Source organism: Saprolegnia parasitica, assembly GCF_000151545.1.
Source record: "Saprolegnia parasitica CBS 223.65 unplaced genomic scaffold supercont2.35, whole genome shotgun sequence".
In the NCBI taxonomy this organism is placed as follows: domain Eukaryota; phylum Oomycota; class Saprolegniomycetes; order Saprolegniales; family Saprolegniaceae; genus Saprolegnia; species Saprolegnia parasitica.
In genome coordinates, this window is record NW_012156429.1 from 35,348 (window position 1) to 49,230 (window position 13,883).

At 58.8% G+C, this 13,883-nt stretch overlaps 6 protein-coding genes across 6 annotated transcripts; 3 read left to right on the top strand and 3 right to left on the bottom strand.

Moving 5' to 3' along the window:
* Positions 1-203: 203 nt before the first annotated feature.
* SPRG_07913 (hypothetical protein) lies at positions 204-1,264 on the bottom strand. The gene is made up of 3 exons (XM_012347265.1): positions 889-1,264; positions 621-835; positions 204-575 (listed from the first exon to the last, which is right to left on the bottom strand). Exons 1-3 carry the CDS (start codon positions 1,194-1,196, stop codon positions 247-249), a joined length of 852 nt encoding a protein of 283 aa, XP_012202655.1. The 5' UTR covers positions 1,197-1,264; the 3' UTR covers positions 204-246.
* Positions 1,265-3,013: 1,749 nt separating this feature from the next.
* Positions 3,014-3,889, top strand: SPRG_07914 (hypothetical protein). Its single transcript, XM_012347266.1, has one exon. The coding sequence runs from the start codon at positions 3,034-3,036 to the stop codon at positions 3,799-3,801; it is 768 nt and encodes a 255-aa protein (XP_012202656.1). The 5' UTR covers positions 3,014-3,033; the 3' UTR covers positions 3,802-3,889.
* A 164-nt stretch (positions 3,890-4,053) lies between these two features.
* SPRG_07915 (hypothetical protein) lies at positions 4,054-4,798 on the bottom strand (the record flags this gene model as incomplete). The annotated part of the gene is made up of 4 exons (XM_012347267.1): positions 4,054-4,192; positions 4,240-4,472; positions 4,525-4,677; positions 4,724-4,798. The coding sequence occupies 4 exons, from the start codon at positions 4,796-4,798 to the stop codon at positions 4,138-4,140; spliced, it is 516 nt and encodes a 171-aa protein (XP_012202657.1). The 3' UTR covers positions 4,054-4,137.
* A 342-nt stretch (positions 4,799-5,140) lies between these two features.
* On the top strand, positions 5,141-5,494 carry SPRG_20554 (hypothetical protein; the record flags this gene model as incomplete). The annotated part of the gene is made up of 3 exons (XM_012347400.1): positions 5,141-5,289; positions 5,339-5,428; positions 5,479-5,494. Coding segments are annotated over 3 exons (255 nt in total), but the record flags the coding sequence as incomplete, so codon positions are not given.
* A 160-nt stretch (positions 5,495-5,654) lies between these two features.
* Positions 5,655-7,250, top strand: SPRG_07916 (hypothetical protein). Its single transcript, XM_012347268.1, has 5 exons — positions 5,655-5,979; positions 6,033-6,185; positions 6,242-6,274; positions 6,318-6,765; positions 6,817-7,250. The coding sequence occupies exons 1-5, from the start codon at positions 5,894-5,896 to the stop codon at positions 7,195-7,197; spliced, it is 1,101 nt and encodes a 366-aa protein (XP_012202658.1). The 5' UTR covers positions 5,655-5,893; the 3' UTR covers positions 7,198-7,250.
* Positions 7,239-9,362, bottom strand: SPRG_07917 (hypothetical protein; the record flags this gene model as incomplete). The annotated part of the gene is made up of 2 exons (XM_012347269.1): positions 7,239-8,898; positions 8,947-9,362. 2 exons carry the CDS (start codon positions 9,360-9,362, stop codon positions 7,239-7,241), a joined length of 2,076 nt encoding a protein of 691 aa, XP_012202659.1.
* Between the last annotated feature and the right edge of the window lie 4,521 nt (positions 9,363-13,883).

Genomic DNA, 13,883 nt, shown 5'->3' on the forward strand with positions numbered 1-13,883 from the left:
AAATTGAGCCAATCCAACGGCTCTGCCGTCGTGCGACAATAAAATTAGACCAATCAAACGACGTTACTATCTAATCGGCAACGCGGGGGTAGCCAGGAGTACTTGAATAAGTCAATTCGGACTAGAACCGAGCTTGTCGATCCAAACACGATAGAGATACCGAGGCGACGACAGAGCTCTCTAATGCCTACAGTCTACCTGTGGAGCGACACAACTTTGTACCTTTAGCTATTACATTCGATTACTTTACAAGCGCTGGATCCAATCGGTCATGAGCGCAAGGTTGTCGTCGCGTTCGGGCTCGTTGATGATGCAGTGAAACTGGCCTGGGAGGCTCGCGTACGTCTTCTTCGTCGACGGAACGCGGTCAAAAAACTCCTTGGAGAGGCGAGGACTCGTGACCACATCCTTGTCGCCGTGAAGGATGAGAAGCGGCGCTGTCAAGGCCGCTTCGCGCGCCTTGAGCATCTCCATGCCGCGCGAGATCTCAAAGGCGAGGCGCACGCGGAGGTTGCCGCGGCTGTTGAGCTCGTCGCTGTCATAGTCCTTGACAAAGTCGGGGTTGCGCGATAAATCTAGACCAGCAACGATAAGCTTCACGCCTAAGAAAAATGTAGTACGCTCAAGGATGACGGCGGGCACGAGCTTCCACGTGGGTACGAGTCTGTTGATGAGCGGTGCCATGGACTGCTGTACCTTGAGCACACCGTTCATCTCAATGCCAATCGCGGGCGCCAGCAAGAGGACACCGTCCCAGACATGGTCGTTCATGGTGGCGACGCTGGCCGCAAGGAGGCCGCCAAACGAAATGCCACCCACGACAAACTTGACCGACCTATTGATTCCATACCATGAGACTAAGACGGCACAAATAGTACGCAAACGTACTTGTTTAGAAAGCGCGTGCGGATCGCCGCCGTGTACTGCTGAATGTCTTCCGTAAACGACTCGAAGCGGTCAATGTCAAAGCGCTCACCGCCGCTCTTGCCGTGGCCGTGGTGGTCCATCGCAAAGACGGCCATGGGCTGGTTCGCAAGGTGCTCAAAGAACGCGTGGAAGCGACTGCAGTGCTCGCCGACGCCGTGGAGGAAGAGAAAGACCGTGCTAAAGTCGTCGGACGTCGGGATGTACTCGCGCGTGTAGATGGCCACGCCGCGCTTCGACTCGAACGACGACTCGGCAAAGGTATATGTCATGGTTTCGATCTTGGTGGTAAGAACTTATTTGAGTTGTGTCAGTTCGGCGGTTGGGCGTTGAAGATGCGTGCGACTTTGCCCTTGGCCGCATTCGTAATCGTGAGTTGGCGCCATTTAAATACCATCATCGTGGTCTTTCATTTTAATATTGTTGATGGTATACAAACACCAAGTTGAATGTCATTGGAGTTGTGCGACGGCAAATAATATGTGTCGTAATCAGCTGACCAATCACGCGCAAGCACAAACATTTGGGCGGATGCGACTAAAACGTAATGCGCCTGAAATAGGTTTAATTCGAACCGGATGCGCCTTGCATAGCGCCGGAGCGCCCCAAATGCAGAAAGGTCATGCCAAGATGCGAAGCTACGACACTGGTTGGGACCTCTCGCGACAATCTGGTGTCTAGTGGGCGGGAACAAGCGTCCCTTGGTCTTTTGACCTGTCCAGCGTTGAATTTCTGGAGACAATACTAGATGTTGAAACTCGCTCGGAGACGCGGACCCTTGGTTCTTGGGACTCGCTGGCGAAGCCGATGGTAACGACAGCCATTTGATACCGGTGCTGGATGAGTAAATGCGCTTGATATCAAACGCCAACGTACATGCACGGCGTGCGAATTCCACTCGCGCGTGATGACACGCATTTAACCTATCGGTCAAACGACGATAAAACGCATGAATGCGAATTTCGGTGTTCTCCGTGGTTTACATCAAGGCGACGAGGAGTGAACAAACCAATCACCAGACTGCCATTCGCGACACGTCATGCACGGGATTCATTGACATCACTGGACCAGCACCGCGGGAAGGCCGCCTTGAGCGTCTGTGCAGCTATCTTTACCATAATCTTGTTGCACCCTCTCGGCTACGCTACGCCCGAGAATGCAGGCCGCCATGTCCAGATCAGACTCGGAAGTTACCAACAGCCAACGGAAGTCAAAGCGCTTGTGCGGACAAGGTCGCTTGCTCGCCTTGAAGCCTCGAATGGAGCTGCCGATCAATACGAGGCCCAAGCTTATTTGATTTGTAGAGCACACGTAAACGATCTTTCGAATGGCCCATTTTCTTCATGGAACTTCTGACCTTCCCTTTAGTGGGCGACTTCAACTCCTCACCGTAGCGTAAACAGACCCAGGGTGCTGAACGTGTTTGGTCGGCGGTTTCGTCTCCGGCGTTTCACCAGTTGGGCATGGGTTCGAGCCCCGCACAATGCTTCTACAAGAGCCCAATGCCACCACCTTGATGGTCATCACTCTAGCTCATCATTCGTGGTTTGCGCTACATGACCTCACATGAATTTGTAAAAGGGGCACTCTTTTCTTGTGCGAAGGCCTCTCTCGTCCAAAGTTTGAGCTTTTCTCACAACGCTATCTCGCATCGCCACTCTGCAGGTATTTTCAGCGATGAGCGCAACAAATTGTACTGTTACCGCACAAAGATCCATTCACATGGTCCCCTCGATGCCTTGATGCCTTGAGGATGGAGGATACGGCATAGGGGTGCCTAACTCTGTTATAACTCTGTTGCTACAAAAAATCAGGCAGTCTATCATGCCGTCTATCATGCCCTCGACACTGCTACTATCAGGACTCCTGCGACTCGCAGGCTGCGAGTCGCGATCTTCCGAGGTCTCGAGAATTCGCTTGTCAGTCGAGCGCAAAGCAGCCAATCAGCTGTGCGGGGATGTCCAATATCGTCCAATCACAGCGTCCTTCAAATACAATGCCGATCCTTGGGGGACAATACATTATTCAAGTATATTGTGGCCTCCTCGCAGCGCAGGAATTAAATGAGATCGAAGCCGGAATTCATTTTCGTTTCAGATCCCCACGACGATGACCACCATACTGCGGTCCCTCCTCGTCCTGCTGCTGGCGATCGCGCTCGAGGCCGCGCAGTCGCCCGCGCCCTTTGGCACGCGCCTTGGCGTCACGGATGGCGGCGTCGATGTCTACTCCTGCAACCTGCCGCCGGGCGAAGAAGCGCTGGACATGGACCCCAACTACGTCGATGGCGTCTACACGGGCGTGCGCTGGCAGTGCGTCGAGCTCGCTCGCCGGTACCTGTACATCAACTACGGCGTCATCTTTGGCGACGTCGACTACGCCTTCCAGATCTACGACTTGCCGGCCTTTGAACGCGTCGCGACCAAGGCGGCGGTGGCCGTGACCAAGCACTCGAACGGCGCCGCGACGCCGCCGCGCCTCGGCTCGCTCTTGATCTGGAGCGCGTACGGCGAGATGGCGGAGACGGGCCATGTCGCTGTCGTCGTCAATGTCACCGACACGCATGTCGACATTGCCGAGCAGAACGTCGAGGACACGATCTGGCCCAAGGACCGCCTCTACTCGCGCCGCCTCCAGGTCCACCGCAACGCGACCTCGTACGAGGTCCAAAAGTGGTACGAGAAGGAGCACATCATTGGCTGGATCACGGTCGACGGTGCGTCGCCGGCCTCGGTGCTCGACTCGACCACGAGCAGCAGCAGCAGCTATGGCTTTGTCTTCGCGGCGGTCATTGTGGTTGCCGTGGGCGGGTTCGTTGCCCGGCGCCACTACAGCCGTCGCAGTGACCGCTACGCTCAGTACGACTACGTCAAGTAGGCCACGCACGTCCTGCGAGAACAGAGCATTCCACTCAATACGTCTGTGCGAATAGATCGCAGTAGTGAGTCTAAGAACACGTCCTCGCTTCTGCGTGCTTGTCACTTGCGCCTCCCAGGTACCCTGCCTTGCCACCTGCTGAACGCAGGTGATTCCGTGGATTGGAGAGAGGGTCGCGATGCTCTGGTCTCCAGAGCGTGGCAAATGTACTGATGGAAGCTCGCAACCAACGCTGCCTCTCCGTGCTTGGGTGTCGAGGATCCGTCCGAGTTTGGTGCACGCTTAGGTGATATACGCTAGAATTTGAATTGTACATATAGACATGGGCGAGGTTGCTTAGAGGTCGCAGTCTCGAATGTAGCGGTTGCCTTCGCTCTCCTTGATCTCGGCGCTAGTTGTTCGTTGTAAGACGCGAACGAAAAGGTACAAGGCACGTACCGATACCGGCCCATCGTGACAACGGCGCGGCCGTTGCGCTCCGTCTTGGGTGGCACATAGTACGCAGAGTACGCGGGCTTGGTGTCTTCGGGCTCTTCGTCCTCGTACGCCGGCGTCCAGTTGTTGTCCGTCTTGCCAAACCGCTGGTGCAAGCCGAGCGCAATCTTCTCGTCAATGACCTGGATACACAAGTCGCACACGCGCGCGTGCTCGTCTGCCGTCTGCGCGAGCTCCTACACCGCAGATGCGTCACACATCATGCCGCGAGCCCATGGCGGCGCGTACTCGGTGGATATGGGGCGTGCGGTTGTTGGAGCAGCTGTCGCAGACGACGGCGCCGCACCGGCGGCAGTGGTGCTTCCGGTTCCAGAAGCTAAACTCGTCCTTGCACACCATGCACTCGGCGACAGCCACGTCGGCGACCCAGTCGCCGTCCTTCTACGCCCATGGCGTTAGACCCATCGCGGCGACGCAGCGCGCCTACCATGTGGCGGTGCCACGTGCTGTCGAGCGGGTCCTTGGTCTTGGAGCGCAGATGCGGCGGGCCGTCCTTGGTCATCTCCGAGCAGCGAATCTGGCAATGACGTATCTTGCGACAGGACGAGGAAATATCGAAAAACGGTCCATTCGAAACCTTCTACACTCAATATTCAATTCCATACAAAGATAGAGGTATTAGTTGTTAGAGGCTCGGTTACGACATCGCGCCGAGGCTGCGGCGCCGACAACGGAGCCCCCGGACTTGTCGCTTGGCACGGAAGGGTACTAGTATAGAGTTGATGCACAGGCTATCGACGCTATCGAGTATAAATTGGACAATATACGTTGAAGGAAGAATGGTAGTATACTCGTTTATAACTTTATTCTAGATCGGTTTCAGCAGACGTAAACGGTGCAGTAGATGGCGGGGCATCGGCCGCCAACGTCGTCGATCCTGGACATGTCGCCATACTGCAGCGACGACGATGATACCGATGGTGAAGGGACGTTGGAGGAGAAGATGCGGATCCTAACGTACGAAGAAGAGCTCGCCCTCGAGACCCGCGCCAGGTTCAACACCACAACAACTCACCGGGTGGTAGTGCGATTGTTACGATAGGCAAAGATCCAAGGCGAAAAAAGCAGAGCCCAAGGCCCCCCCGAGCCCGAGGCAGCGCGTCGAGGCCTCGAGCCGACGCCACCCACCAACGTTGACGCGTCGACGTCATTGGTTGAGCTCATGGATTTGATGTCGCCTAGCAATGCTCCTGTGCAAAAGAAGCTCGAGCTGGAAGAGCTCGCGCCGTACTCTCCACGGTCTGAGCACCTGGAGGACGCAAGAAGCAATGAGGATGACGGCCTTGGTCACGTGATGGCACGACCACAAACGACTTTGAAGCCATCATCGACCGCGCGAGACTCGTCAATGATGGACCCGGAGGACGACGGCTCGACCCGTGAGCCAAGGCCACCATTGCCCGCGGCAACGGAGCCTACGCCTGTCCAAGCGACTGAAAATGACGACTACCAAGATGATGATGGCACCGCTTCCGAGAAACCCCGTGATCTCTACCAAGCGACCGGCGACTCCGCCACGACAGTTCAATTGGAAGAGCCAAGATATCAGGACGATGAGCTGACGACGGATGAGACGACATGCAGAGCAGACGGTGAGATGGCGTCGACCGCTGTGCGCCTACCAGAAGCGTCGAACATAAATGATCGAGAGCGACAAACGACCCCCGTTCAAGACGAGCCAACGTAACCAAATGCTTTTTGCAGCGAGATAAGCTCATGGAGTGTGGATGGCGTAGGCTCATGCAGGCGTCTCCACGCCGGGTGCACGCCATTGTAAAAAAGCCCATTGTACATTACCCAGTGCCGTCGCCAGCGTCCAGCAGCAATGTCGCTATCGCAGACGTTGACACAGATCCGAACCTGCCGCCCCGGTCCCAAGACTTGGCCATGTACGTCATAGCTGTCATTTCTCTCACTCACCTTTTTCACGGCGCATGTGGGGTAGCAAAACACCCATGATGCCAGTAGCCCCACCTCGGTATGCGCGTTCACGACGACATGTGTTGTTGAAGCTCGTGTAGGAACGAGCCAGAGCTCACAGGGAGCTCGATGTTGGTGGGTCCAGCAGCAACGGTCCCCGTGTCCACAACATCGAGTTTGCTGGACGAACTCGAGCACTACGACATTGAAATCGAAAAGGTCGTCAAGGAGATCGAGGAGCTCACGCTTCTTCAGCGCCAGCGCCAAGCGACCAAGCCTCCGCTCGTTGTCAACGAGAGCTATGTGCAGTTGCACCAGACATCACAAACGACGTCGACGCCGCGCACGAGCCCCAAGAAAGCCGGACACACGAGTCCGCGACGAGAGAGCCCGCGCAAGCTCGACCCGATTCCTTTGACCAAGGATTCTTCAAACGAAGAAGAAAAAAAGCCCGAGGACCCGCCCCCCAGCTACGCTCGACCAACACGGTCTCGCGTCTCCACCCTCGACGCGCCCCCCGAGAGCCCCCGCAAAGTGCGAGCGGCCGTTGTAAGCCCCCACTCATTCGATACGACCCGAGGGCTCAGCGTCGAAGCGTAGAAGCCTCCAACTCGAATACAAGCGCCACGGCAGCGCAAGCCAGCGATAAACGATGACAAGGCGTCCGAAGTACGAAAGGAAGCGGCGACGAAATCGGACAAGACGTTGCCGCCCATCGAGCACAAGGACACTGCAAGAAAGAATCTCCTGGGTGTCCCCGCGCACATACTGGAGGACGGCGGCGTGTACCCGTGGAGCAAGCTCATGCAGCAAGTGATCGTGCCCCAGGGCACCGACTCGCCTGTGGTGTACGTGCCGATATTTAATCCGGCGTACATTGCCGAGCTCAAGAAAGCACCCCCCGCCAAACCGTCTCCGATCAAACCGTCGCCGACAAAGCCGGCGCGCCATGTGCGACGCACCAATGCCAAACCAACGTAAAGACATATTGAATAGGATGGAAGACGATCAATATACAGAAGCTATGCGTCGACCTGCCGCGTGTGCTGGATTTGTATCGCAATTACTTGCATTTCGCTGTCGCTGGTCGAGGCCGCCAAGGCCGCCCACGTCTCGGCTCGGTCTCGAAGCGCAGCTTGCAGCGCAGGAGCGTCGGCCTGACTCTCTTGGGCCCACGTACACAAGTTGGCCAAACTTTTGGCCGCGCCAAGGTCGCTCGCTGCATGGACACTCTGTCCGAGTGCGTCGAGGAGCTCGGCGTGCGCGCTGAGGAGCGGCACCCACTCGGGCAGGAGCGAGAGGTTGCACGCGATCGTTGATACCGTCAACGACCCTTTGGCGATCGCGGCTGCCCAGAGCGGAAGCCACGCGTGGGCGTGCGGGAGGAGTGCTTGCATGCTCTTGCTCTCGACGCTCAGACCCGCGATCGTGTGGTGGCAGAGATGTTCAAACGTTCCTTCCTTCGTTTGCTGCAAGAGGTAGCTGCCCCAGAGCGCCGACGACCCCACGCGCAGCGCGGCCAGCGGTTGCTGGACCAGGTGGCGCACCACCTTGAGCACCATTTCATCCGGGCGCGGCAGCAACGCCAGCATCGCCTCCAACACATTGGCCTCGAGAAGGCAGGCAGCACTCGCTTCGTGCGCTGCCACGTGCAAGCAGATGCGCAAGATGCACCACGCGACGCTGGGCACACCCGTCATGATCGTGACGAGGTGCGCGTAGTAGGGTACGAGTGCGTCCTTGGCCGCGTCGTAGCCTGCGAGATTCGCCACGGTTTCGAGGCGCGGTAGCCAGTAGTCGTCGGCCTCGGTCGCTGTCCCCGTCAAGAGATGCTCGATGACGGGCGAAGCCAAGAGCGCCGGCGCCGCCGTCTCGACGCTGCTGAGGTTGCACAGCAAAACGATCGCGTTGGGGGGCGCGTCACCTTGGGGGCGCGTCACGGCCTCGAGCAGAAAAGGCAGCACGGCTGGAAACGAGAGGAGCGACTCGGCGGTCGTCGGCAGCCGATCGAGAAGCAGTACGCTCATCGCACACGCATCGTCTTGGAGCCCGAGGGACAACGAGGTAAAGCCGTGCGCGAGACACGACCACGGAAACCCCCCGGAGGGCAACGCCACCTCGGGCGACGAGAGCTGGTCAACGATGGCCGCGACGGTATCTTGCTCAGCGTCCACGTCGTGGGCTTCAATCCCGCGCTGCCACGTCGTAAAAAGCGTAACGAGCTCGCTCGCGCTGTCGGTCGTGCGGGGCGACGACGGTGCTTGCGTCTCCTGCGAACTTCGGTGCGTCGGAGGCAGGACCGAGGGTCGCCCGAGCTTGAGCAGGAGCGCGTCGATGCGTTGGAGGAGGGTGGTGCACCCGGCTATGAACGCGTCGTCCTCGTCCGACGTCAAGTCGACGTAGAGCTGATTGCCAAGCACGAGCTTGAACTGCCCGCACCAGTGGCGCGGCGTCTTCATGCACGGGTCCATGATGACAGGGATCATCCACTGCGCGGTCTGCGTGGTCTTGGCCATGCCAAACTCGAGCTGGCAGTTGTCGTTGGCGTTGTCGCCGTTGACCTTGGTCTGGTACAACTGCGTCACAAAAACGAGCACGATTTGACTTTCTTCAATGCCATGGGCCATCGCTTTGAGAATGTTGCCATGCATTTTATCTTGGTCGAACCACGTCTTGATCTCGCTACAGCATCGAGCGTCAGCGCTGTGAAAGCGTCGACGGTTCGATTACTTTTGGCGCAGAAAAGCGTTGATATTGGCGACACGCGCGTGGTTGTCGCGCCCGAGTTCGTCGTGGCCCCAGTTGTGCGACAAGAAGACGTCAAATGTCTTGGGCTTGCGGGGCGAGGCGGACAGCTTGGCAGTCATGTGGTTGGCCATGCTGAGACTGCGCGTGAGCAGCGCCTTTCGGTGCTGACTGTGAAGCGATGCCAGCTTCGTTTGGTGGATCGTGTTGGTGACGCCAAGGGTGCCAAAGAGCATCGGCAGCTGCTCCGACTGCAAGTGCGCGACGACGTCGCCGTCGACGCCGTTGGCGAGGATCCCGGCTTCGTACGGCGCGTAGGCCGAGCCCAAGCCCACGACCTCGGCGGCAATCGCCGAAGCACTGAGCAACCGGAGGTCCTGCGTCGACGCCCCAGCGCCCATTTGTGTAACTGCGTCGGTTTCAGACCCGTCTTTCGGACATCTGCTTTTGTGCAGACGATCGAACAACATGATCAACGACTAAGATCGACTAAGCGTGATCAAGGGGCTCATAACGACGGCTCTGGGTAGGCAGAGGTCCAAGGTTCGGCGGGTCTTGGCTTTTTCGAGTGGATTGCCTCGACTGGACTCATGGCTCGTGCACGTGAGCCGTGGCACAGCGTCGGCCAATCCGATGTCGCTGCGACTGCAAAATCAAGTGGCTCAACCTTCCTCTAACAAGGTTTGTGAAGCGCGAGAGAAGCAATTGAACGTTGGTTTACAGCGGCAGCTCGGGGAAAAAACAAGCCAGACTAATAGCAAAAAGGATCGCGTAAACATTACATTCCATTAGTTGTACATGACGCACGAATAGTCAAAGTCGAGGCGATCGAGTGCCTCGAGACGCTCTCGTCGCAGCAGGACGTGTCCTTGGCGGATTCGACGGACGAGGTCGCCGAGCGGCACGTTGCCTTCTGTGACGTACGCAGCAGGAACGTCCGAGTGCTTCTGGACGATGAAATACCAGGACAACGCACCCAGCAGCAATGGCCAGTCAAACCCGTCGGAGAGCACTGGCGGTAGAGCGGGACGGTAGACTTGGCGAGGCGCTGCCGGCTCATCGCGTGCGTCGATGGCTCTGTCGTCGGGGCGCATGGCATCGGGCAGCGCTGGATCGGCGGCGGCGACTGCAGGCACAGCATCCATCGCGAGAGCTTCGTGGGCGAGATCGTTATTCTCGTTTCTCGGGTCGTCGTTGACGGGGCCAGCAATGTCTCGGTCATTGTGTTGGTCGTTGTCTTCCATGGCACCGACGTCGGCATCGATCGCATCGTCGTTGACGGCAGCACCAACGTCGGGCGACAAATCAAACGCAGAGATCGCAGCGCGCACCAACGGGGCGAGATTCGCCCACTGGTCCCGCGCCGCCCAGATAAAGAACCCCAGCGGCATCAGCGACGCAGCAGCGGGCCACTTGTCATGCAGCGGAACGTGAAAGAGTAGTGGCACAGGCTTCTGGTCGTGCAGTGCGCGGTACACTTCGATGCACTCCAGCACGAGTTGCACCGGGTAGACTCGTTTGGATGTCGGTGCGGGTGGTCTGGCTGACGGCCCCATGAGCAGTGCCAGCGACGCGCCGTACTGGATCGTCATCTCTGCCAACCACGCATCACGCTTGGCACCCAGCTGGAGCAAGTCGGCGTCCCAGAGATCTTGCGGCCATGGCGACTGGGCAGGTACCACAAACGATGCCGGCGGGTGCGCCGGGAACTCGGCGGCGAGACGCTGTATGGCGCCGTCCACCGAGTCAAAGCGCAATGGTGTCCACTCAAAACCAAGCGAATTAAGACGGGCTACGATCCACGGTGCAAGACACGCCGGAGTCAGTAGGCGCAGGGACATGACGACGTTGCCGAGTTGGAGGCTGTGCACGGACGCTGGCCAGGGCTCCGTCGCTTCGATCACAAAGTCTTGGGGCACATCCAGATGGTGGTAGAGCGTCTTGAAGGTCGCTAGCGCTAGGAGCATGGGCGTCGACTGGTCGTTGGCGTGATCACTGAGCTCTGGAGACTCGAAGCGAGAGGCAAGCTGCGCACCGGCGTCAGGCTCGTTGGCACCCGCTGGCAGTGGCTCCTGATGCGCTGGCGAGCCGACGGGGGTCATCGCTGCGACTGAGCGCGGTGGTGCGACACTGCTATCGACGACGGCGACTGGGGCCGTGCCGATCCGAACCGACGTTGGCGGAGCAGACTCGCCGCTGCAACCACTGACCGCTGCCGGCTCGATGTCGTTCTCGTCGTCTTGGGCGTCGATGGGCGTCGATGCCTCCGTCGTCGAAACCCATCGTGTCTTCGTCGTCGTTGCCAAGAGATTCGGTGTCGTCAGCAGATGCCGGTGCGACCTCGGACTCGTCAGTGGCTCTTGTTGGTGCGTCTTGGGCTGTTATCAAACTGGCAGTGGCAAGCGTCGTCGAGGACGGCGCCGCTTCGTCCACGCCATTCATCGGCGGTGCTGGCGACGCACCAACCATACCACTTGACGTCGCTGCTGGCTCGAGAGCACCATTGTCTTCCTCACGCGTTCCAATTGCATCGATGGCAGCGACGGTTGCCGCCGGAAGCAGTCGGTATCTTCTTGCCGACGTCATGACGTCGACATAATGACCGAGTCGCATGTCGTGCAGATCTGTCGGCCACTCGGGCAAACGTGGCACAACGAACGCTGTCGGCACGGACGCTGTGCCGTGGACCAAGCAGAAGGTGCGCAGACCGACGACAATGCGATGCCACGTCGCCGCCGAGTTGAAGACAAATCCGGTGGCTTCGAGAAGCGCGCGCTTGTGGCAAGTGAGAGCGGCCATGTTCAAGCCGACGGACCACGCGAGGTCGCCGAGGCTCAAGCCGCGCCACTCGTCGATCCAGTTGCCGTCATTCGGTGGCACAACAAAGTCCCGGGCGACGGCGCCGCTGCCCACCGTGTCGCGGTAGATCGTGACCAGACGCAGAAACGTATCAAAGTTGGGAATGTCGGGCATGAGACCCGACTCGGGTCGATGCAAACGATCTTCATAGTCTGTTGGAAGCTCGTACACGTGCTTGCGCAGCACTGGAAGGACGCACTTGAGCTTAATGTTGTGCATCGCACTCGGCCATTCGGCAGACGATGGCACAAAAAAGCCGTCGGGTATCTCGAGGTCGCCGTGGAGACGTCGGTACGTGAGGAGTGCGTCGATCTGGTCCTGCCACGACACAAATTGGAGGTGCCCAAGATGAGGGTTGGTTGGGTGCATCTCGCAAGTCGTGTAGCTGTAACCCCTCGCGCCGCATCGCCAACGGAAGCCAAGGGCATCGAGGTCGCGGAGGCGCGCGGGCGTGAGCAAAATACATTGACTGCGGATATTGCCAACGATTGTGCCAAGCGCCATGTCGTGCAAGTGCGTCGAGTATGCTGGCGACGCCGGCACGCGAAATGACCGTCGAACGTCGACATGTCCATGCTCATTGCAGAACACACTGAGCGCGTCAATCTTGTCTTCCCACGTCGACGCACGTCGTTGCTTCTTGCGCCCAGCACGATCGACAAACAGAGTGTCGTCGTCATCGGATGACGACGCGCCCGCCGTGCTCTCGCTGTCGTCACTTTTGACCTCGCCATCTGACTCAACAGAGCGCGGCTTGGGTGGCGAGCTGTCGGTCTCTTCGTCACTCGAGGTTGCACCGTCAACGCCAAGCGCGTCCAATGCCGCCTGCTTGTGTCGGATGATCGGTCCCGTCCGAATCGACTCGTCGAGCTCGCCACCGACCCGAGCCCGTTTGCAGCGCTCGTCACAGGTCGTCATTGCACGGCGTTTGGACGGCGTAGGAGCTGCCGTGGCACTGCCGAGCGGTGCAGGTCGGGCGGTGGCCGTCGAGTGGCGAGCGTCCATCGCAGAGACAGCGTCCATTGTCGCCTTTGGCAGCAGGTGCAGCATCTGCGCCTGCTGAAGCTTGGACGTCCAGTAGTCCAGGCGCGGGGGCGGGACCCCGTCATCTGGAACGACATCTTTTGCTGGGACGTCGGCGCCGCCAGCCTCGAGACGGCACACGATAGCTGCCCACGTTGCCGGCGTGTTGAAGTCCATGCCGAGGGCATGTAGCTGGCTGCGCTTGTCGTGTGGCAGCGTCGCACGCTTGAGGCCGAGATACCAAGCGAGCTCGCCCAGCCCAAAGCCATGGTACTGCGTCGGCCAATCCGAAGTGGCTGGCACTGCAAAATCGAGTGGCACCGTATTCATCTGGACGAGGCTCTTGAAGCGCAAGAGAAGCAACCGAGCGTCGGCCCACGGTGGCAACTCGGTAAAAAGTTCAAGGCCATGCAAAACAGCCGCATCCTCGTCTGAGAGCTCGTAAAAGAGAGCTCGGAGCGTCTGCGGCGCGTAGAAGAGGGCGACGTTGGCTGCGTCCGGCGGCCATGGCTGGTCTTGCGTCGGGACCTTAAAGTCCTGGGGAATGTCGAGGTGGTCATTGGTGCTGTGGAACGCTTGCAGCGCTGCAACGAGCGCCGTCAGAGGCACGCGGCGCAGGCAACGGACACTGCGCTCGTCGTACGTGAGGACGCGGTGCATTCCTTGAGCCAGCGACCAGTCAAAGCCAAGCGCTTCGAGGTCAGCAAATTTGTCAGGCTCGTATGTAGAAAGTGTGGTCCGGAGTTTGCTGAACGTGCTCCCGAGCGGTAGCCCGTGCATGGACGTCGGCCACGGCGGTTTGGACGGGACGACGTAGCTTGTCGGGATCCGGAGGTGGTCATAGAGCGAGCGGAAGAACGCCACCGCCTGCACGGTTGCCTCCCATGCGATCATTTGAGCAATGACCCAGCGAGGGCAAGGACACAGGGGAGGCAAGGTCCAATTCTCACCCAATCAGATGGCGTGTTCGATCTTCTATGAGCGAGGCCATTGGTCAGCTAACGAGAATGACAGCACACCCTATAGCTGAGCTCGTATCC